At 55.2% G+C, this 23,568-nt stretch overlaps 1 protein-coding gene across 1 annotated transcript in view; it reads left to right on the top strand.

Moving 5' to 3' along the window:
- PARVB (parvin beta) overlaps positions 1-23,568 on the top strand; it is a 100,352-nt gene that overhangs the window by 60,360 nt on the left and 16,424 nt on the right. The window contains exons 4-8 of the mRNA XM_075552607.1: positions 1,937-2,039; positions 8,109-8,249; positions 12,331-12,446; positions 16,597-16,655; positions 19,650-19,669. Of these exons, the coding sequence (XP_075408722.1) occupies positions 1,937-2,039; positions 8,109-8,249; positions 12,331-12,446; positions 16,597-16,655; positions 19,650-19,669 (439 nt within the window). The remainder of the gene's footprint in view (positions 1-1,936; positions 2,040-8,108; positions 8,250-12,330; positions 12,447-16,596; positions 16,656-19,649; positions 19,670-23,568) is intronic.

Below are 23,568 nucleotides of genomic sequence, written 5' to 3'. Positions count from 1 at the left end.
CAAACAGGACGTGTCCTGAGCTGTTGCTCCCACGTTTCCTGTGGACATTGACTGTCTGGTCTGAGGACACCCCACTGGGCTGTCCTCAGGGCTGACAGGACCTGGTGGAGACCCCAAGTGCAGGCCTCTGCCTGCCGCCCCGATCTGGGACTTGCTGTCGCCTGTGATAATACGCCAGGGTCCTCTGTGGATGAAGCCACCGTGACTGTGTGCAGAACTGATTAAAATGTAATTGTCTTTGCTCAGAGCAAGAATGGCAGGGGATCCTGATTATAACTCTAAGGGAACTAAAGGAGGACTGATTATTGACTCAGGTTCAAGCCGGCTGGCCAAACGGGCCCGGGCGTAATTAATGGGCATCCTCAGCCATTGCCTGCAGGATGCAGGGCTGAGAAATGAGACTGTCCCTAAAGTAATGGCAGGGACCATCGCTAAAGAGCGTTTGGTGGGGCCAGGGATCCAGACGCAGGGCCTGGGAGGTCCAGGGGCGGGTGAGGGGGAATCTCAGGCAGGGACCAGCCAGATGGGTTGGGGGGATGGGTTTTACACCAGGAGGCCAGGTTTGTGGCTTGTTGCTCGAGGTTGATTTTTATTCCTTTCATCTGAGGTGGGAGTTTGGTTCAGGTCACCGAATGAACCAGATGGAATTTCTAAAGTTGTCACTTCTTCATTGAAGAGGAGTGTGCTCATAGGAGTTTTCCTAGGCTTACATCCCCTGGCTTGGTGGCCTGGTAGTGTGTGTGATGGGCTGCTAAGCCCAAGGTCCGCAGATGGAAACTACCAGCTGTTCCACAGAAGAAAGATGGGGCTTCTATTCCAGTAAAGAGTTACAGTCTCAGAAATCCACAGGAGCAGTTCTGCCCTGGCCTCTAGGGTCCATAGGATTCTAAATGAGACTCAACGGCTGTGAGTTTGGTTTTGCATTAAGCTCCTAACTGTAGGGTCGGTGGTTCGAACCCACCAACGGCCCCTTTGGAGAAAGATGGCGCTTTCCACTCCAGTAAAGATGGACAGCCTGGGAAACCCTCAGGGGAAGCTCTGCTCTGTCCTGCGGGGCTGCTCCGAGTGAGAATCCACCCAATGGCTGTGAGTCTGTTTCTCTTTCTGGCCAGACATACAGTTCTCCTGCTCCCTGGTCCAGCCAGACCCTGGACCTGGTGGGAGGGAGGGCAGGAGACAAGCCAAGGGAAGGGCAGCCTGCAGAAGAGCCCTCCTTCTGTCCGTAGGGCGAGCTCCTTGGTCCTGCCAGGTGGGGACGAAAGGGGAAGGGCAGTGTGTTTGGGGAGCCATTCTCAAAGGAAAGGAGCCCTGTGTGGTGCAGTAGGTTAAACACGAGGCTACCATCCTCAAGGGCAGCAGTTCAAACCCACCTCCAGCCTGACGGTCTCAGGAGCCCTCTGGGCGGGCTCTGCCCCACCCCACCCTCTGGGGTTGCTAGGAGCTAAAATTGCCTCCAGGGCAATGGACAGAGGGGTCTGTGTGGGGAGGGGTGCAGATGCCCCCAAACACCACAGCAGGAAGGGGCAGGGCCTGGGCCTTGCAGAGGGTAAAGGACACTCGTGAGGTTGGAAGACCGGGGGCGGGATGGGGAACAGCAGTGAGCGGTCCTTCCCTAATGGAGCACCAGAGGATGGTATTCCCGCAGCTAATTAGCCAGGACATGGAGTCACCGTGTTCTTCAGAACTGGACCCCAGTCGGGTCTGTGGTGGGGAAGCAGATGTCCCTTGGCAGGCTTGGTAGGGGCAGCAGGGCAGCCCCCACCCTTCCTGGGAGGTAGCAGGAAGCAGGTGTGTGGCACCGGGATACCGCTAGGTGCCCCCTCACCCTGCAGCTTTAGGCTCTGGGTGCCCAGGATGGTTGTGTGGGTGAGTCAGAGCCCGGGTGGACTTACTCCAGTCCTGCCTGGTCACCCTGGTGATGCCCGCCGATCCCCAGGTCCTCATCGACTGGGTCAACAAGGTCCTGGAGGAGGAGAGGATCATCGTGAGGAACCTGGAGGATGACCTCTACGATGGCCAGGTGCTGCAGAAGCTCCTGGGTGAGTGGACACCGGGGCGGGGACGGGCCTCCCACTCCACGCCACGCCACGGCACTGCTCGCTCGCCAGTGAGGGGCCTGGGGCTGGGCTCATGAAAAAGAGATGTCATTGACTTTGTCTTAGGGTGCTTTTGAGAAACACAGCTGGACACAAACATACACACACACACAGAGAGTCCCTGGGCAATGCCTATCTATATGTGTATGTGTAAGTGGTGTATATACATGTGTTAGTCTATTAGTATATCAGAGAAACAAACCCACAGAAACTCATATGTATAAGAGAGAATTTTATATAAAGGGTGAGTGTACATCAAGAAAACATCCCAACCCAGTGCTGCCCAAGCCCACAAGTTCAACATTAGCCCATATGTCCGACACTGATCCACAAAGTCCTCCTCCATCTCACAAAACACACACTATGATGCCGACTGCAGAAGGAAAGCCGAATCAGGAGCGTGTAAGCATCTCAGTGCTGACTGGGGTCTCTACACAGCTGCTCCAGCACCCAGGGCTGCATCAGGGCAGGTCCATGTGGCTTCTCTTCAGGGATGTCTTGCAGGAAGTGAGCCTTGCCAGCTGAAGCAGGGAACTGGCTAAGGCAGCTGCACCCAGGTCCGACCATCAGAAAGCAAGAGACCCGAGAACTAGAAAGGCGAAGCTCACCGAGCCATTTATCTCTCAATGAACTCCACATGTGTTTATCAGCCAGGTTGGCACAATAAACTTTAACTATCTCAACATGTATATACGCAAGATATGTTAAGGATCCCTGATGGTGTAGTGATCACATGTTGGACTGCTAACCACAATTTCAGCATTTCTAAACCACCAGCCAGAGCCACAGGAGAAAGACAGGGCTTTAAACTCTGCTCAAGAGTTACAGTGTCGGAAGTTCACAGGGGCAATTCTACCCTGTCCTGCAGGGTCGCCATGAGTCAGCATCAGCTTCATGGCGGTCAGTTATACAGTACATACACATATAGAACACATAGTAGGGGGTGGACAGTGGGCCGGCAACTCCAAAATCCATACAGAGGTGACAGGCTAGCCTGAGATTCAAGCTCTATTTGGTTGGGGCACAGGAAGGGTGAGATGAAGCGTTTTTACCCAAATCCCCCATTGACAAGGCTAAGCAAAATGCTTGTGGGAAATTGTAATTATCTTTCAACTCCATTTTCCCCGTGAACTCGTGAAACCCCTGCGTAGGGTCTGGAAACAGAACTCACCCCGGGGAAAGCCCCTTTTTGCTCGGGATGGGTGCGTGGCATTGGCCGGTTTTCTGGAGGGGATTACCGCAGCTTCCATTGGGTCTAAGGGCATTACATGACATGGCACCATGAAGCCCTGGGGGCAGAGTGGGCTGCCTAGTGAAAGGCCAGTGGTTCAAAGCCACCAGCCGCTCTCCAGGAGAAAGCAGGGCTCTCTCTATTCTCGTAAAGAGCTACGGTCTCAGAAACCCACAGGGGCGGATCTGTCCCATAGGGTCGCCGTGAGTCGACAATGGGTGGATGACAGTGAGTCTTGTAGGTGGTTGCTTTGCTGGCCTGCAGCTCTGGCTCCTCTCCCTGCCCCTGCCCATGCTGCCTGTTTCCAGAGGCCAGGATCCCAGGCTTCCAAGCATGGAGAGAGGCAGGGGAACGGGGCAGGGAGGGCGAAGAGCAGCCGGTCAGTAGGGTGGACCGTCCATGTGGAGGTCTTGGGCACTTGTCACACAAGGTTAGGCGTGTCTGAGTTTTCTGTTGGCCATCGGGTGGCTATGAGGCGGACCAGCTCGATAGTCCCTGACAGCACTATGGGAACCTTCGCTGGGCGTTTTGAGGAGCTGCCGCAGGATGGAGATGCACTTGTGATCGATCTTCCTTGACCTGAGGTTTCACTCCTTGTCCGAAGGAGACAGATCCTTCCTGAGCTTCTCAGGAGCAAACCTAAGAGTATCGTGCCCACAGTTCTTTTGAAAAAAATTTTTTTTAATAAAACATTTCACTGGGGGCTCTTACAGCTCTTATAACAATCCATATATCAATTGTATCAAGCACATTTGGACCTAGGTTGCCATCATCCTTTTCAAAATCATTTTCTATTTGAGCCTTTGGTATCAGCTCCTCCTTTTCCCCCCCTCCCCTCCTACCCTTGTGAACCTCTGATAAATGATAAGTTGTTGTTATTTTCATATCTGACACTGTCCGCTGTCTACCTTCACCCACATTCTGTTGCTTGTCCCCTACAGGGTGGGGGTTACACGTCAGCCATTGCCATCCATTCCTCTTTTCTCCCCCACCCTCCCCCCACCTTCCCCTCACCCTCATGATATCGCTACTCCCATTCTGTTCCTGGATTCTGAGTCCTTATCTCTTATCTGTTTTGGGTCTTCTGATGACTGATGCCTGATCCTGTCGACACCTTGTGATCACCCAGGCGGGTGTGCTTCTTCCATGTGGGCTTTGCTGTTACCCTGCCCGATTGATTTCTGATTCTCTGCCATCCATTCCTGGCTTTACCCTGCCCCTTGAGTCAATTGAAGCCCCTGTGCCCTAGATCTAGCGGCGTGGGCACGGAGCTCTGGAACTGGCTCTCAGACCGCAGGGCAGATTCTGAACTTGAACCTGAGTCCTTGCCTTTTGGTCTTACCACATCAGCACCTCCCAAGGAGCAGAGGGGGGGGGGTGTCTTGACGCAGGGTTGTCACGGGCTCTGGGCTCCCTCTTCTAGTGGCCTGGCGGATGCACACCTGCCCCAGAGTGGCTGTGCCTGTGAGCTTGCTGTCTGTAGCAGACACACACCTCGAGATGGATCTTGGCTCTGGCAGCCTGTGTGTGTGTGTGTGTGTGTGTGTGTGTGTGTGTGTGTGTGTGTCCAGGGAGAAGCTTCTCCTCCATCCTGTCTGACTGACTTGCATGGGCACTCCATTAGGCAAATCTCAGCACCTCCCGTATGTCAAGTGCTTTGACGCAGCCACTTTGTTCGGCTGCCAAAAAAGAACCACAGAAGAGCATCTCAAGACATTAATGGAACACGATGACATGGCTGTTACCCAGACAAGATGTGGGCGCGAGCCACGGGGTCTCCAGGCCAGCCCCGGCATGCCAGGTGGAATGCGGCTCTTTGGCTTCCCTAAAGCCGAGTTGGATCCAAACAGCAGGCTCTGGCTGAACGACTGCCAAGGGTGGAGCCAACTCTGGCACCTGCCCTGGGCTCTGGGTGGTCAGCTGAGAAGGACTGGTCGTGAGAGAGGAGGAACCAGGGAACAGCACCCTCAGCAGGGACAGAGACCAAGATGCTTTGTGGAGGAGGGGATGAGTGGGAGAGATGGGGACGGAGAATGGATGTCCAGATGTGTCCATGCGGAAGCAGCCAAGGGTGACTCTCTCCTGCATCCCGGGGGGATTCTTCCTGAGAGGAGATTCTGGAAGCAGCTGCCTGGTTCTTCGCCATCTTAAGGGAACTCTGTGGGTGGGGCGCTCCCAGGCTCGACGTGACCCGCACGCGGGCATGCAGGCTAGGGTGGTTTTTAAAAAATCATTTTATTGGGGCCTTGTACAACTCATTACAATCCATCCATCCATCCATTATATGTCAACCACATTTAAACATTTGTTGCCCTCACCATTCTGAAAATATTTGCTTTCTACTTGAGCCCCTGCTATCAGCTCCTCATTTTCCCCCTCCCTCTCTGTTCCCCAGTCCCTCACAAACACTTGATAATTTATAAATTATTATTATTTTGTCATATCTTACACTGCCCGACATCTTCCTTCACCCACTTTTCTGTTGTCAGTCCCCCAGGGAGGAGGTTATATAGAGAGCCTTATAATCTGTTCCCCATTTATACACCACCCTCCCTCCACCCTCCCAATATCGCCACTCTCACCACTGGTCCTGAAGGGATCATCTGTCCTGGATTCCCTGTGTTTCCAGTTCCTATCTGTACCAATGTAAACGCTCTGGTCTAGCCAGATTTGTGAGGTAGAATTGGGATCATGATAGTGGGCGGGGGTGGGGGGAAGCATTTAGGAACTAGAGGAAAGTTATATGTTTCATCATTGCTACACTGCACCCTGACTGGCTCCTCTCCAACCTGTGACCCTTCTGCGGGGATGTCCAGTTGCCTGTAGATGGGCTTTGGTTCCCCAATCTGTATTCCCCATCATTCACAATGATATGAGTTTTTGTTCTTTGATGCCTGATCCTTTCAACCCCTCATGGTCACACAGACTGGTGTGCTTCTTCCATATGGGCGTTGTTGCTTCTGAGTGCAGGCTAGGTTTTGAGGTGCTCCTGGACCATCTCATGTACGGTCTGAACTCACAGACATACCCCACTCCTTGCACAAACCAGGGCCTCCTCATGTGATAAGTTATCAACCCCCCACATTGCTCAGTCAGCCCCCCTTACTTGCTGCTCTTCTGTCCTCTCAGGACCCCCCCCCCATCCCCTTCCTCTGCTTCTGTCTATGCTGGGGTCCTGGCCTGAAAAAGTCTGCTCTCAGGACCACCCTGTCCCCTTCCTCTGCTTCTGTCTATGCTGGGGTCCTGGCCTAAAACAGTCTGCTTGAGGGGGCCCCATAGAGGCAGGCAGTCACTTGATGCCGACTCACAGTGACCCTGCAGGACAGGGTAGAACTGTCCATGCAAGTTTCTGAGACTGTAATTATTTACGGGAGTAGAAAACCTCATCTTCTTCTCACAGAGCAAGCTGGTGGCTTCGAACTGCAGACCTTGTGGTTAGCAGCCCAGTGGGTAACTACTATGCTACCAGGATTCTTGATGGGAATAGAAAGTCTCAGCTTTCTCCCTCAGGGCAGCTGGTGTTTTGCACGGCTGACCTCGTGTGGCTAACAGTCCATCTAACTTGTGACCCAGTAGGCCGCCGGGGAGTCCAGTCTGTATAATCTACTGTCAGGGGAGGGGGGGCATCAAAACCACCCGTTCTTGGCCTCCCTGAGGGATGGAGGGTCCCAGAAGAGGATGTCACGTTTGTAGGGAAGTGTTGGACCGCTAACCACCCATTGGCTGGCGGTTCAAACCCACCAGCTGCCTCGGGGCAGAAAGATGTGTCTGTCTGCTCTTGTACAGATTCATAGCATTGGGGTCCATGTGAGTCAGAATTGCCTGGATGCCAGTGGTCCCCCCCACTCCCACCCCTCCCCCAGTAAAAATGCTTTTCACAGGCCATTGCTAGGGGACACTTACAAAGCGGGAGGAAGGGGGGTCCCGTTTGTGACCCACCAGGAGCCGCCTGCTTTGACTATCACTCACCGGGTGCTTGGAGGCTGCCAGCCGCTCTGGGAGGCGGGGGTGGGGGTGGGGGGGTGGGGGGTACTCAGTTGTTTGCCCAGAGCGACATCAGGAAGTGCCTGGGGCATCTTGGGGTGACAAGAGGCAGGGGTCTGTAGCCCCGTTGCCCTGCGGCAGGTGTGGGGTCACGTGCGGAGCACAGGAGTTTCCCATCACTGCCTGCTCCGCGCTGTTCAGCAGGGCAGATTGTGTAGGGCCGAGGCTGGGCTTGGCATCCTGGTAATTGAATCTCGAGTAGATGTGACATCTCGTCTGGGCCTTTCCAGATTGTTTCCTGAGCTTACGGTCGGTAATAAAACCGCCGCCGAGTGTCTGCGAATATCTAATCATCCTCCTGACGGGCAGAGTCAGAGTGTTAGAGAAACGGGCGGAAGCTTTGGAGACCCAGGCTGCGGCCCCCTCCTTGTTAGGCTGCCCTGAGCGAAGACGGCTCCCCCCCCTGCCCAGGAGCCAAGAACACAGTGCCCCTGCCTCCTCCCTAGGTGCCCTGCGGTGCCCAGCTGGGCTGGAATTGTGTATCTCACTGTCTGTGCAGAGGATGCTCCTGATGGGTGGAGGGGGACACCCAGTTTTATTCTTGGAGTCCCCCTTGCACACTCCAGAGTCAAGTCCTCAGGAAAATGAGGGGGCCCGTGGCTCAGAGCCCCTTAGTTACCTCCCGTCACCTCCTCCACTTGGGGGACCCAGGGGTGGAGGGGGCCGTAACTCTGTCCTGAGGCCCCCATGCTCTCGCTCTCACACCCTGCCTGCCCCTCTCGTCCTGGCCGCTGCAGAGAAACTGTCTGAACACAAGCTGAACGTGGCCGAGATGACCCTGTCCGAGGCTGGGCAGAAGCAGAAGCTGCAGACGGTCCTGGAGGTGGTGCACAAGCTGCTGCGGCCCCACGGCTGGGCGCTCCGCTGGAGTGTAGACAGTGAGTAGCCGCTGGGGGCCTGCCTGCCCATGGTGGCCGTTAGCATGGCTGCAGACATGGGGCCTGGCTTTTGAGAAACCCGTCCCCACTCCCCCACCCCACCCACCCGCTCTGTGGGAGACAATACAGGAGAGGCAGGGGCTCATGGGGGAGGGAGGGAGGGTCTCACACCTGTGTCACATCCAGGGTACCCGGCTTGGTCTGCACCTCTCAGCAGAGAGAACCGGGAGGGTGGGTCCAGGAACACTGCCCCGAGGAAGGACCAGGCTTGGGCTTGTGTCTGAGTGGCCTCAGCTGCAAGGACCAAGCCCCACAGGCTGGAAGAATCGAAGATGCATTCTCCGCACGGAGAAAGCTGGGCCCCCAAGACCAGGACACCGTGCTCTTTCTGGGCGAAGGTCCTGCGTCAGGTCCCCCAGCCTCTGGTGGCCCCAGGCCTTCCCTGCCTTGTGAATACGTCACTGGACTGTCACAGGGTGGTCCTCCTTCTGTGACTCTGTGTGTCTCTCCTCTTTGGGAAGGACCCCACCCTGATCGGATCAGCACCCACCCCACTCCCCAGAAAGTCCCCCTGCTAAACCTACACATGGTTCTTCCTATATGAGGTGCCATCAAGTCGGTTCTGACCCATAGCGACCTTGTGCACAACAGAACTAAACTCTTTCCAGTCCTGGGCCAGCCTTCCAGTGGTTCCTGTGCCCGAGTCCCCCATGGATGCAGCCGCTGTGTCCGTCCATCTCCTGGGGGACTCCCTCTTTTTCGCTGTCCCTCTACTTTTACTAAGCATGATGTCCTTCTCCAGGGACTTGGTCTCTCCTGACAACATGCCCAAAGTACGTGCGATGTAGTAGCACCTTCAAAGACCCCCTTTCCAACAAGGCCCAGCTTACAGACACAGGACTTCGGTCACCAGCCTGTTCTTGGAGAGGAAACAGTGCCATTCAGATGCGAAGTCAGAAGAGACTCCGTGGGCTCCTGGGTGAGACCCAGCCCCCCATACCAATGGCCCCTGTGTTAGACAGGGTTCTCTAGAGAAACAAAACCATGACACTTATGATTCTGTGTGTGTGTATATATATATAAATATATATGTATATATGTATATATATGTATATATGTATATATATATATATATATATATATATATATCACAGAGGAATATAACAGCTAATTAGTCCACACAGCAGTACAGAGGGCTCAGTTCAACTCACTTCCTTGGAACAGTTAATGTGCTAAAAGTCTTTCAACTCACAGGGCTGCTGAGTCCAAGGTCAAGGAAGCAGACAGCTGAGTCTTCCCTAGGGCAAGGCAGGCAGAGTCTGCCCATAGGCAGCAGACAGCAGGGCGGGTCACCCGCAGTCAGCAGCTCAGGGGCTTAGTGAAGTAGGCCCAGATGGGATCTGGAACTCAGAAAATACAGACAACAGGATCCGCCAGCCTCAAGCTCAGGTGATGTGCACACCAGCAGTGTGGCAAAGCAGGTCTCAAAGGAACCTCAAGCTCTAGCGACAGGATTCATGGGTTGACTGTCCCACAGGTAGTGAAGATCACAAGCTGAGGCAGAGAGCTCGCTAAAGCAGCCACACACTGGTCTGATCACCAAAGAGCAAGAGAGCGAGGGGCGGGTCTTGCTGAGCCATTTATCTCTTTGCCTTCCAATCAACTGCGACCTGATTAATCCCATATGTTCCCATTGGCCAGATTGCCACAATAGGCCTACCTAAGACATCAAATGTGCTGTCCCACTGATGACTTCCCAGAGTGGGGTCTGGGATCCAGCATGCTGCCTGTGACACAGGTGTCAGTTTGGGGGAGAAGTATTTCCAGCTAAGACGCTAACCTGGAGGGGCAGATTTAAGCAGGAAGCAAGGAACCATTCTCTGCCCTGTCTGCCCTTCCACCACTGGCCCATCTTCTCGGCAGGACTGCTAGTACCTGGGCGTGTAGGGTAAAGGGGCTTCTGGAGCCTTGCTGGGACATCTTATTCTTTGCCCCCCAGTTCCTTAGTGCTGTGATCTTGGTCAGCCCCAAGCCTACCTTGTGGCTATGGGGGCCTCAGTGGGGAAGGGAGGGCTTGCTAACCACAGAGCCCTGCATCCAAAGGCCACACTGGGTCCATGTGTTGAAGGAACGCTGGTGAGACTTGGCAGTGTCCACAGGGACTGAACGAGCAGTCAGCAGTTAACCTCCAGCGATGCCCCAAATGGCCCTTGTCCTTGAGCCCGTGCCCTGCTTCAGGCGGCAGCTCGCAGCACCGCGAGGATCATGATGAGGCACGATCCTGATGTGCACGTGGCGGGGACCTGTTTCTCATGACCTTTCCCCATCCCTCCATTCATCTTCCTCGCCTGCTCATGCTCCCTCGTTCTCGTCACCCTCCTCTGGGGGAGCAGCAGGCTTTTAAAAGCTGGGATGTCAGTGTGTTCGGGGCGCCAAGGGAGGGTGGTCGCAGAACCCGGTAGGCATCGTTAAGGTCTCAGATGGCTCACGGGCACAAGGTAGAGATGGCGAATCGTTTTCCGTTCTTATTAAAAAACAATTGTTTTAACCAAGATTTAAAAAAAAATAAAATGTATCACCTAAATTGTAGCCTACCAGAACCTCAGTCATTCTGAGAGCCAGAGAAACATCAAGCTAGGGATGCTGGGAAGGTCTTGCTTGGTCTTGGTCTGTGTGGCTGTCCCATCTCTCCTGGGGTGTCACACAGACACCGCCTTTTTAAAAAATCGTGAATTAGGTGGGGGGTTCACATTTCAGCTCATCAGCTTTGTAGTTAACAGCTTAACACTACTCCTCAGACGCACACACACCCCACTCCAAGGAATTCACCACCCCCGCTCCCTGGTCCTTCTTTCCCACCTGCGGACCACGGCCTTTCACTTCCGCATTCTGAACAACGGTGCCAGCCAAGAAGATGGAAGGCAACATGGGCCGCCAAAGAGCACAAGGTCTGTCTGGGAAGAAGTACAGCCACCATGCTCCTCAGAGGCACGGATGGGGAGACCGTCTCATGTCGTTTGGACCTGCGATCAGGAGGGAGAGATGGCCCCAGGGAGGGATGTCAAGCTTGGTCAGCAGAGGGGCAGTGAGGAAGAGGAAGGCCCTTGACCAGATGGATGGACACAGTGGCTGCCATCATGGGCTTGCACGCGGAACAACTGTGAGGGTGGTGTCAGGCCGGGGTGTTTCTTTCTGCTGTACACCTGATTGCTATGGGTCGAAACTGGCTCTAAGGCACCTGACAGCATCTTCCATTCTCAAAGTGTTAAATTAACACCAGTCCCCAGTGTAGCCCCTCCCCTTGCTTCCTCCTGCCCCCCTGCCCTCTCTGCGTTATTGCCTTTGGACTCGGGCTTGTGGTTTCTGTTTGATTGTTGGAAATGGACTTGTTTGTCACTAAAGACTCAACTGAATCCATTTGAACTTTCCTTTCCCTCCTTTATTTCATTTTATCCACCGAGACCCATATTTCAGTCTGAGGCATAAAGGAGCTGAAGGGATTTTTATTTGGTTTATTTTTGTTTTTAAAGAAGCACACTGTATCTAGTTACACAGCCCAGCTCAAGAAATAAAATCGACAGCAATCTAGGCTTGGCATTTCTCATGGATTGAATTGGGTCCCATACCTCCTCCCCACCTCCCCCCACCAAAGGGAAAAAAAAAAAGATGTGCTGAAATTCTAACCCTCGCATCTGTGGATAAGGAATTCTGGTGGTGCAGTGCTTAAATTGCTCTGCCACCAAGTGAAAGGTTGGTAGTTCGAACCCACCAGCTGTTCTGTGGAAGAGAGACTTGGTGATCTGCTTCCATAATGATTAAAAATAAAAATAACCCCCCTTCCCCCGAAACTACGAGAAAATAAATCTCTGTTCTGCAAAGGCCCCCATGTATGCTATTTCAGTTACAGCCAAATCGTTTGTGGTTGACTCAATGCTAACTCCCAGCCACCCCCTATGCCCGAGGAGGACCCCTGTGGGGTGGGTTGCTGTTGGATAGGCTTGAACTGCCCACCTTTCGGTTAATAATTAGCTGAGCGCAAACCGTCTGCTCCAGGAAGCCACTGTCCCCTTCTCTCCCAAAGCAATTCACGGGAAGTACCTGGTGTCCATTCTGCACCTGCTCATTGCCCTGGCCATGCACTTCCGGGCTCCCATCCGGTTTCCTGACTACGTGTCTGTGCAGGTGGTGATTGTGAGGGTAAGTATCCTCTGTTCTGGGTTGACTGACCCTCAACTCCACTGGGAGGGCCCATGACCCCTTTTCTCCTGGTGTGTGGGTGATTGGCTTCTCTTAGGAAGGAAATTCCACATGCTTGTAGATAGATAGATAGATAGATAGATAGATGATAGATAGATAGATAGATAGATAGATAGATAGATAGATAGAGAATGAAAGACATTTACATCAAGAAAATGGCTCACACCGTTGCAGAAGAAGCCAGGTCTTGGTTGGTACCAATTCTGTGGGTCAGATGTCAGGCTGGGGGCTTCTCCTGAATCAAGTAGCTGGGGGTGGGCATTGATGAACCCAAGGTTAGCAGGAAGGCAACAGACTGGTGACAGAAGAGGTGAATGAATCCTAGGTTGGAAGGTCAGGTGGCAGGTCCCTGATGACTCCTGGGGCCGGCAGGCGATATGGCAGGCAATCAGTCATTCCAAAAAAGTCAGGGGCAAACGAGCCAGGTGCAGGATCCAGACCTAGCAAGAAGCCAGCAAGCATTTCCACTCTCTCCTCTTACATGGGAAGCAGGCCACACCCTGGAGGAAACCTCCTTGTAATTGCACCAGGGCTGTGACCTGTGTCAGGGGGTCACCCTCCACCCTAATCTTACAACTGCTGGGCCGGAGTTGAGAACATTGTGTGAGGTCACCGTGTGGGGGACAGACGGCTAGGTCTCAACCGTCGAACCGCTGAGCAGCCTGGCCCAGCCTCGCTGACACAAAACCCGACTATCCCAGCGTGTCTTCAAAAGTTGATTTTTCAAGAGCCTCTTGCATTTCCCAGCCTCTTGATGAAGCCTGCGACTCCCCTGGCTCTGCGACCCGTGATGGCAGCAGAAACAATGGCACTGATTGACAGGAAGGCAGAGTCAGGGTCAGGACGCTGGAGGTTTAATTTTGTGCATCTTTGCAAAGATCCTGCATCTTTCTCGGAACCCACTGTGATGGAATCGAATACTCTTGAATGTGCTTATTACTCACGGGATGCGCGGAGGTCGGAGCAGGGAGACGGATGCCCCAATCAAGGCCTTTCGGGTGTGCTCTGCGGGAGAACCAGCGGCTTTCTCTTGCTCCTTGTGGGGTGGGGTGGGAGGGGGTGCTCATTTCTCTCAAATCAGTGGAAGAAGGGAAAGCAGGCCCCGGACCAGTCAATGAAGAAGGTGTCGCCTCTCTCAGCCACCAGGTCCCTGACGTGAAGTGAACACGCCGTCCCGGGCTTGTTCTCAGAACGTCAGAGGAGGGACAACTGCTAAAGCAAAATGTCGGCAGTTCAAACACCCCCTCCTCCGGCGGCTCCATGAGAGCGAGTCTGTGATCTGATCTTGTAGAGATCCCAAACCCCAAACCAAACCTTTCCCTGCCACCGAGGGCTGCTGCTCACAGCGCTCTGTGTAGGGTTTCCGAGACTGTCGATCTTGGCAGGAGCAGACAGACTCATCCGTCTCCTGGGGAGCTGCTGGTGGGCTTTGAACCGGCGACCTTGTGGTTAGCAGCCCGATGTCTAATGCGTGATGTCCCCAGGACTCATTCAGTAAAGACAGCCCAGAAAACCTCGTGGGACTGCTCTCCTATCCTGGAGGGTCGGCAGTTCAAAACCACCAGCGGCTCCCCGGGAGAAAGACGAGGCTCTCTACTCCCATGAAGAGTGACAGTCTCGGAAACCCACAGGGACAGCTCTGCCCTGTCCTGCAGGGTCACCGTGAGTCAGGATCGATTCCATAGCACCTAGCAGCTTCAGCAGAATGTGTGTCGAGCACCTACTCTGCACCCATGGGATCGTCACCTGAGTCAGAATTGGCTAGATGGCTGCTGGGGAGTCCTGCTGGTGCCATGATTACTGCTGGCCCAAGGTCAGCAGTTCAAAACCACCATTTTCTCTGAGGGAGAAAGACAAGGCTTTCTACTCTCATCTCAGAAACCCACAGAGGCAGTTCCACCCTGTTCTGTAGGGTGGCTGTGAGTCAGCATCGACTTGATGGCAGTGCATTTGGTTTATTCATTTTTTTTGTAACCCTGGGTAGAATCCTCCCCTTCCAAGTGGGAGACCCCAGTTCTCTTCCCAGTCAATGAACCACAACCACAGCTACCACCTACCTGCCCGTCCACGAGGCTGGCGTGTTGCTAGGATCCTGGGCCGGTTTCAGTGGACCTTCCAGACTAAGACAGACTAGGAAGAAAGGCCTGGCAATCTCCTTCCACAAACTAGCCAGGGAAAGGTCTGTGGATCACAGGAGTCTGAGATACACCACTGCCCATGGGTGTGGCACCCAACCGGGCAGCAGTGTGCTCACTGGGTATGGGGTCTGTATGAATTGGGGGTTGACTTGAACCCAGGCAGTAACAGCTTGATGCCAGGTGGCTGGGGGACAGCAATATGGGGAAAGCACTACGGGGTCCCGTCCTTGTTGGCCAGCACGTGAGCTTACAATGCCCAAGGTCTCCTGCTTGTGTCACTAGGGTCACCAATTTTGCGGGGATCTTAAGTGCCCTGCTCTGGTGGTCTCGGCTTCGTGGCCTCAGCAGCCGGTTCTGACCCCAGGGACTCAGGGTCCTGGGGTCTCCACCTAGCAGGCATGGCCTTTCCTGGAAGCCAACCTAGGGTCCTCACAGCTTCACCTGTTTCCTTACAAGGAAGGAGGTTTGTGGCCAGTGGTGAGGGGCCCTGCCCTCGAATGATCCTACTGTGGGCGGCCATCCTGGAAAAGCTCCCCAAACCCACATGCGTCAGAAGGGGTCTGGCAGGGTGGGCTCAGCTGCTGGGTAACTCCTTCCAGGAAGTGCACTGGCCCAAGAGCGGCTGTGGGTTTGTGGGGTGTCGGCTGACTGTGCGAGCACTTGGGGCGCTAAGGCCTTGCCCAGGCTTGCAGAAGGTGCTTGGGCTCAGCATGGGCTGGAAGGAGGACAGGCACTGGGAACTGGACTCTGCCTGTCCCTTTACCTTTGACCTTGCCTGGGTGACCTCTGAGTGGACAGCCTTTACTTAGCACCTCGCAGAGATGTCCTGGGAAGATTGCTGACTTTCTCCGAGCTGCCATTCTGTCCCCATGAGACAGAGATGACACCTCCCTGTACTCACCTGACTATTGGTCAGCGAGAGGCCACAGGAAGCTGCAGGCCAGGACAGGGAGCACTCTTGATTTGCAGAAAGCAGGGCAGAGGACCCTGGAGGAGGGTCATTCTGGTTTCCAGAACTGTCCACAGCCAAAGGCCTCTGTCCGTGGAAGGGAGGGGTTCCATCCTTTGTTCCCACAAACGGCTCCAGGCGAGACTGAGGGGAGTAGATGAAGATCCTACCGCTACCTCTACCACTGCCACATCCCCCTCCTCCCCCTCCCCTCCTCCTCCACCACTGCCACCTCTCCCTCCTCCCCCTCCACCATCACCATCCCTTCTACCTTCACCTCCATCATCACCTCTACCTCTACCTGTCCCCCGCACTCCACCTCCACCATCACCTCGACCTCCACCTGAACCACCATCACCTCCACCTCCACCTCCACCACCATCACCTCCACCTCCACCTGAATGACCATCACCTCCACCTCCATCACCATCAATCACCTCCACCTCCACTTCTACCATCACCTCCACCTCCACCTGCACCACCTCTACCTCCACCACCACCACCTCCACCATCATCTCCATTACCATCATGTCCACCTCCACCTCCAACTCCACCTCCACCTCCACCACCATCACCATCAATCACCTCCACCTTCACTTCTACCATCATCTCCACCTCCACCACCACCACCTCCACCACCACCACCATCACCTCCACCACCACCACCACCACCTCCACCACCACCACCATCACCTCCACCACCACCACCACCACCACCATCACCTCCACCACCACCACCACCACCACCTCCACCTGAATCACCATCACCTCTAGTACCACCTCCACCTCCACCCCATCCTAGAAGTGACCTGGGCGTTCACTACCACCATCCAGTTATCCTGACTGACCCCTTCTCTCTTTTCTAAGCCAGTGCTGGACCAGGGCCACCCCGCCCCCTCCTCTCCAGCCACCCCACCCCACCCCCTCCTCTCTGTCCTGCATGCACAGCTGGGAGGGTTTGCTGGTTTTCTTGCTGGTTTACTCGTTCCTTTGGGATTTTCAGAAACGGGAAGGCCTCCTGCACTCCAGCTACATCACGGAGGAGCTGACCACGACCACAGAGTAAGTGCGTGGCTGGGTGGCCTGCTCTTCCACTCCTGCCTGCCCGGGGGATGGCCTGGGCCCCAGAGCGCAGCATCTTCTGGGGACGCAAGCACGTGGGCCTTGGTGTCCATCCCTCGGCCCTTGTCTTAGGCCTCCCATGTCAGCTTTATGGGCACTGAGAGAATCACAGAGCCTGGATGAACCCCTAAAATATCACCCGGAGGTAACCCTTAAACCCGAGACCGAAAGCACCCCATGCAGTCTTCTTAAAACCTGCAGCAGCTGCAGGGGTCCCAGTGGTCTGCGTCCAGGAAGGGCATTCAAGGGGTCTGCAGAGAAACAGAAGTGACAGACGGTGAGGTTTTCCCCACGAAAGTTCTGGAGTCCCTGCCTGGCCTCTATGTGAATTGAACTGACGGACCCCAGAGACCGGTCGGCAAGGACGCTCCGGGGAATGCAATGTGAAGGGGAGGACCGTCCATGCGGAAGCAGAGGGCGAGAGTGGTCCCACAGCTCAGAGCACGGCCAGCGTCCCCGCTCTGGAGAAACGGCTGGGCCAGCAGTGTGGGTCTTGGTGTCTTCTCAGCGACAGCCATTCACAAGATGCAGTGCTCTTAAACATAAAGCGGAAAAGAGAGATCTTTTTAAATCAGGGGGAGGAGGAGAGGAGGCAAAGAGGAAGTGTCCAGTGTGGTCGAGACCTGCCCTCCCTGTTCACCTCTTAGCCGTCCTTAAGGAAAGAGTCCCAAGACTGATCTAGAACTCTCCACCGGCTCTTAAGAGAGAGCCGAGGGTGAGTTGTCAGAAGGCTAGAAGGTTCCACATGGACTGAGAACAACAAATCTATGACATACATGTTGCCTACTTTGAGTGACGTCCTTGTTAATTTTACAATGTTGAAAAAAAAAAGAAGTAAATTCAACGCGTCTGTCTCTCTTAAGGAACTTTAGTGATGTAGTGGTTATATACTTTGGCTAATTGCAAGGTCTGCAGTTCAAAACCACCAGCCGCTCTGAGGAAGATAGATGAGGCTCTCTGATCCCGTGAAGAGTGACAGTGTGGAAACCCACAGGGGCAGCTCTACCCTGTCCTCCAGAGTCGCTGTGAGTCAGCATCGTCTCGGTGGCAGCGAGTAAGATTTTGGGTCTCTTAAGCAGACTAGCTTCTGGTGGAACCAGGCATTCAAATTGGACCGTTTCAGCAAACATGTCGGCTCAGAGTCCAGAGTTGGAGGACCCCCGCGGGCCACAGACCCTCTTTCAAAAATTGAATCTTCATTGGAGACCCTCTCTGGATTGCCGGGTGGGCTGGAGGAAATCAAACATCATTGGGCATATGCGTGCAGGCTGGGCACCCACCTCTTACCCTCTCTTGCCCCAGGGATGGGTGTGACCCTGTGCCGGCTCCAGCAGCCGGAGCAGCGAGCGTGCTGGGGTGCTGCTATGGGCTGAACTGTGTCCCCCGAAAAGACAGGCTTCAGGCCTAACCCCTGTGCCTGTGAATGACCCTGCTTGGAAGCTTCGACTCACTGCCATCGAGTCAATTCTGACTGGCGGTGACGCTGTAGGACAGGGTAGAACTGCCCCTGTGGGTTTCCGAGACGGTCACTCTTTATGGGAAGAGCAGGTCCCCGGAGAAGGACGTCCTCCGGGGTAAAGTGGAAGGGCAGCAAAAGGGAGGAAGGCTCTCCGCGAGATCGATCAACGCCGTGGCCCTAACAAGGGGTTCCAACATAAGAACAGCTGTGAGTCTGCCTCAGGACCGGCCCGTGAGGGCCCCTAACAATAACAACAGCCAAGGCCATGGGGGTGATGAGCTGCAAGAGGCTGAGGACAGACTGGTCAGAGCACTGTGGGCCGCTCCCAGCCTCGCATGATAAAGGAGAAGAGGTAGAGGGACGACTGACAGAGGGGAGATGGTGATACCGCGTGAAGATGGAGGCAGAGACAGTCACGATGTAGCTATACGCTGAAACCTGCCCGGGCCACCGGGAGGCTGCAGGCTGTCTACCCCGGGGGGACCCTGATGGGGTTTGGAATCCCAGTGGTAGAGCCTCCAGCATCATGGCAACGGCAACGCAGTGAGACAATCAGACCACGGGCGTTAAAAAAACAAACAAACCCAACCGGCCGCCCTTGAGTCCAGGTTGACTCAGCGATGCCCTGTGGGTTTCCGAGACTATAACCGTTGACTGGAGTAGAAAGCCATTGTCTTTTCTCCTCAGAGCTGCTGGTGGGTTCGAACTGCTGACCATGCCGATCACAGATAGCAGCCCAATGCAGAACCACTCCACTTCTGGGGCTTCTGACATGACCGAGACAGATATTAGGAGCCCCGGGGCCTAGTGGCTAAGTGCCCATCACTGAGCAGGAAAGTCTGACATAGTGGGCACTTGGACGACCTGGGAGTGGGGGCAGGATGGGGAGTGGAGGGGGGCTATAAACACAGATGCTCCTGCTTTCTGGGCTGTACAGGACTAGAGCTTCGAGATGCAGGAAGCCGGTTTGCTGAGTTAATTTCTTTATTTCTGGTGAAGTGCTGAAGCTCCAATCTCACTGCATCAGGTCCTTCCGATGCATATTGGCCCCCGGGGCAGGGGAGAACCATCCCGGTGACTTTTCCAGACTGCAACTGTGCGCGGGAGCAGAAAGCCTCCTTTTTCTCCCCGGGTGCTTCTGGTGGTTTCGAACGGATGACCTTGTGGTTGGCAGTGCAATGTGTAACCCACGGTGCCACCTGAGCCCCTAGAAAAAGGACCGATAAGCTGGGGAACAGATGCATGGCAGCCTTGGGGACCCAGGGAGGGGGGGACGCTCCTCTGACCTACAGCTGTCATGGACTTGACTTGCTGGCAGGGGTTGGAGACAAAAGCAGGTAGTGATTTGCCGTGACCTTGTGCAGCATCCAGGAATTGGCACCAGCCCCTCTCTTTTGCCCCGGTGCGTTAGCTGAGCAATGGTCCCCAGTGCCCGGCTGACGGCGCTGCCTCTCTCTCTCTGTTCTCATTTACAGGATGATGATGGGCCGGTTCGGTGAGTAACCTGCGCGTGGCCTTTCGGAGTGAGTGGTGGGGGGCATCCTGGGAAGCTCGCCTCTCAGAGAAGCAGGACCCGGGGCAAATGTTGGTCTCTCTGGCCCTGTGGGCTGTGGATACCCAACTCCGGGCACCTTTTCCTCATTTGGGGGAGGCTGAGTGGAGGGGCAGCGGGGGTCGGCACTCCATGGAAATGAACAGTCTCCCCATGGTGAGAATGACGCCCAGGACTTAAGGAGGGGCAGTCTGGAGTATAACTGCCCTAATCAGGACATGAGACTTTCCTGTAGAGGAGGCCTGGTGGTGCAGTGGTTAAGTAAAGGCGGGTGACTCAAACCCACCAGCTGCGTTTATGGCTGACAGGGGTCGGGCGGCGGGCAGCAAGGTTGACACCCCTGCCATCGATTCCCTCAGCGAGGAGACCAGGGGGCAGTCACAGCGGCTCCAGGCTGCCCAGAGGTTTCCATACCCCTCTGAGGACCTGGTCCTGGAGCCAGGAGAGGGTGAGTCTCCAGCGACGGGTGGCTCTGGGTCCTGGGGCACTGCCAGGCAAGGTCAGCCCTGAGGCCGCTGCTGCTTCCTTATGAAAAGTGGCTCTTCAGTCTTCGCAGATGGGGAACGGGAGCGAGTGCCGTAATGCTAAGTCCTTAAGCTCCCCTAAGTAGATCTTAAGCTGGGCTGAGAAAATTCAGTCCTTCACCTTTTTTTATTAAGGAGCGATTCGGCTCTTTTTAATGTCTCTGATTAAAAGGATGTGCGCGCACACCAGGACGGCTCCCGCCTGCAAGCTGTGGAGAGAAGAGAGCAGCAGGGAGGGGGTGCGTGGGACCCCCCCCCCCCGAGTGGGCCTGCCAACCTCACCCCTGCCTCATCTCCAGGGGGTCCTGTTTGGGGTCTCAATGCACCCCCTCACTCGCCTCCTCTTTCCATCTGTGGGAAGGGGGCTTAGGCCCACCGGGGCTTGTAGAGACACAGCAAAGGGGGGACGTGAGGACCCCCGAGCATTGATTTTAAAGTTATGTCTGTTTCTGGTGGCCCTGCCCTGTGCTTGGGGGGCAGGCCTGGCCGTGGTTTGGGGGTTCAAGGGCGTCGGAATCATACTCTGCAGCTGAGAAGATCAACAGGGCCCTATGACTAAGCACTTGCCAGTTGGGATGGGGAGCCCAGGTGGGAGCCAGGCCCCACCCTGGGGAGGGGAGCACCTGGGAGACATGTGAGCTGTTAAGAGGAGACTCCAGGACCCTGGACCCTGGACTTGTCCCCAGTACTGAGCGTTTGCAGGGGACTCTTTGGCCACAGATGTGTGGAATTGTCCCCTTTACCTCCTGGCACATGCCTAATCCTTCAATGCAAATAGGTCATTAGTTAGGCAATCAGCGCCCACCCCACCCCACCCCACCCCACCCACCTTGGGCTTGCTGCCTGTGCTGACACCACAACTGGAAGGCTCACGGTCACCTCACAGCTCACTGGGGACCAGCGTTCTCTCTCTCAGTCTCCTGCACCCCCCAACCTAGCCCAGCCCGGCCCGGCTCTCTTCCCTGCCCGCTGCTTCCCCAGGGCTGCTAGTCTCAGGAGTGTCTTCCAGAGCCTCCTGCGCCCACAGTTAGACTCCTCATGTAGGACCCCTTAATGTCACCACTCTCCTTCCCAGCCCTTCCCCCTGGCACCTCACCTCTGTGACCCTCCCGCCCCATCCCTGCTTGCTCTGCTCAGCCTGCTGGCTCCCTCCCAAGCCCACCTTCAGCCTTGTGCCTACCATACCCTCTGCCTGGAATGCTCTCTCTCTCTAGAGCACCCCATGGCTCACGCTGTTCATGGCTCCCATGGCTCCTCTCAGTGAGGACCACCCAGCCCCTCTCCCCCTCTGCCCCTCCCCATGCACTCTGAGCCCACAGGGAGCAAGCACTAGAGGGTCCTGGAATGCGTGGCCCTGCCAGTGGGCCCTGGGGGCCCCTGAGGTCTTGTCTCCCCTGCCCCCTGAGTGCCTTTCTGGGCTGGAAGCACCAGGTGGCTGGAGCCCTGGCAGGAAGCACACATGGGATACAGAGCAAGTGCCAGCTGCTCTGGAAGCTTCTGGAACACCAGGCAGGCCCCTCCTTGGCCCAAAGCTGCTGACAGACTCTGGAGCTGGGCCTCAGCTTCCCATGCGAGCGATCTGAGCAAGCTGAGTTTGGCGGGTGGGATGCGACTCCAGGACTCCACTCTGCCTGGCTGAGGTGGGGGCGAGGAGGCATGTCTGGCTCCTAGGGAATCTGGTCTCTGGGGAGCTCGGAGGTTGCAGCCTGGTCTCCATGGTAACGGGCTGGCTCCCTTCTCCTCTGCAGGTGCCCCTCCCCTTGCTCCCTGGTTCCTGTGGGCAGGAGGACAGAATGCCGGACAGGAGTCAGGCTCTCCTCTCCCTCCTCGCCCCTCTCACCCTGCTAAAGGCCCCTCAGAAATTTCCTCAGACCCTAGACTTGGTCCACAGGTCTCCAACTCCGGTGTCTCTCAGCTCCAGCAGGAAACAAGAGAGAGAAACTCACTGCCTTTGAGTCTAAGATGACTCATAGCAACCCTGCAGGACAAGGAGAAACCCCCCATGGGCTTCCAAGGCTGTACCTCTTTAGGGGAGCAGAAAGCCCCATCTTGGTGGGTTTTGAACCACCAATCTTGCCATCAGCAGTCCAGTGCACCACCACTGTCCTCCAGGGAAGTGGGGCAAAGATAGTAACCCAGTATCTGCGGCAGTGTTGGGTGGCAGTGGGGAGCGGTGGTGTCTGGGGCAAGCTGGAGAGGCTGGCTCCTATTGAAACAGGGCAGGGACAGGGCAAGGCTCTCTGTGGCCACAGCTTCTGATTCCTCAGACGCCAGACACCCAGGAAGGACTTTTGGACAAACCATCTATCCTACAAAACCCCAAACAAAAAGCCGAACGGAAACCCACTGCACGGAGCCTAGGAGGTGCTGCTGCAGCCTGAACCCAGGCCGACCTGAGTCTGCACAGGTCTCCCCTGGGAGCACGGCTAGGGGTCTTGCTTCCAGAAATTTTCAGCACATTCTGGGCTGAGCCCCCCAGTTTAGCCACCTGCCTCCCCCAGAGCTGGTGTCCTCCCTGGGTGGATGGGTGGGGTGAGGGGGGGCTTCTCCCCAGAGTCTGGACAGGGGAAGGTGTGGGGGCATGTCAGAGGGTGAGTGTGTTAGTCTGGGTTGACTAGAGAAACAAATTCATAGAGACTCAAATATGTATATAAGAAAGAGCTTTATATATAAGCAGTTGAATATTGAGAAAACATCCCAGCCCAGTCCAGGTCAAGTCCATAAGTCTGATATTAGCCCATATGTCCGACACCAATCTACAAATTCCTCTTCAAACTCAAAAAACACATGCAATGATGCTGAATGCAGGAAGAATACAGGCTAATGGGTTGGAAGTCTTGTAGATCCAGGGGCGTGGTAAGCATCTCAGAGCTGGCAAGGGTCTCCACATGGCTCCTTCAGCCTCTCTCCAGGTGTCTTCTCCACAGGGATGTCTGCAGTAGAGCCTTGTCAATAGAGTCTCCAAGGGAGTGAGCAGAGAGAAAGTGTTTCCCACCTCCAAAGAGGAAAAACGGGAATTTCCAGAATCCTCAGGAGAAAGCCATGCCCACCCAGAGGCCTCATTGACTATATCCCAATTGGCAGGTTAGACTCCACCCCTACACTCTTAATCCTCAAATTGACACCAGGTTATGTAGCTGCCACAATGAGCTTGTCCCTTTTACTAATGTGGCCATTGCATGCCACCAGGCGATGCCCCCTCTCTGCAGGGTGACCTTCACAGCCCCAAGTCTCCACGCCCGTGCCCCCCACTGGGTGCCCCCCCAGAGTTCACAGCTGTGACCCTCAGAACACAATGGCCCAGCTTCTCTTCCAAGT

Source organism: Tenrec ecaudatus, chromosome 6, assembly GCF_050624435.1.
Source record: "Tenrec ecaudatus isolate mTenEca1 chromosome 6, mTenEca1.hap1, whole genome shotgun sequence".
Taxonomy (NCBI): Eukaryota; Metazoa; Chordata; class Mammalia; order Afrosoricida; family Tenrecidae; genus Tenrec; species Tenrec ecaudatus.
Note: the sequence above shows the minus strand (reverse complement) of the source record. Positions and strands in the feature narration are given on the sequence as shown.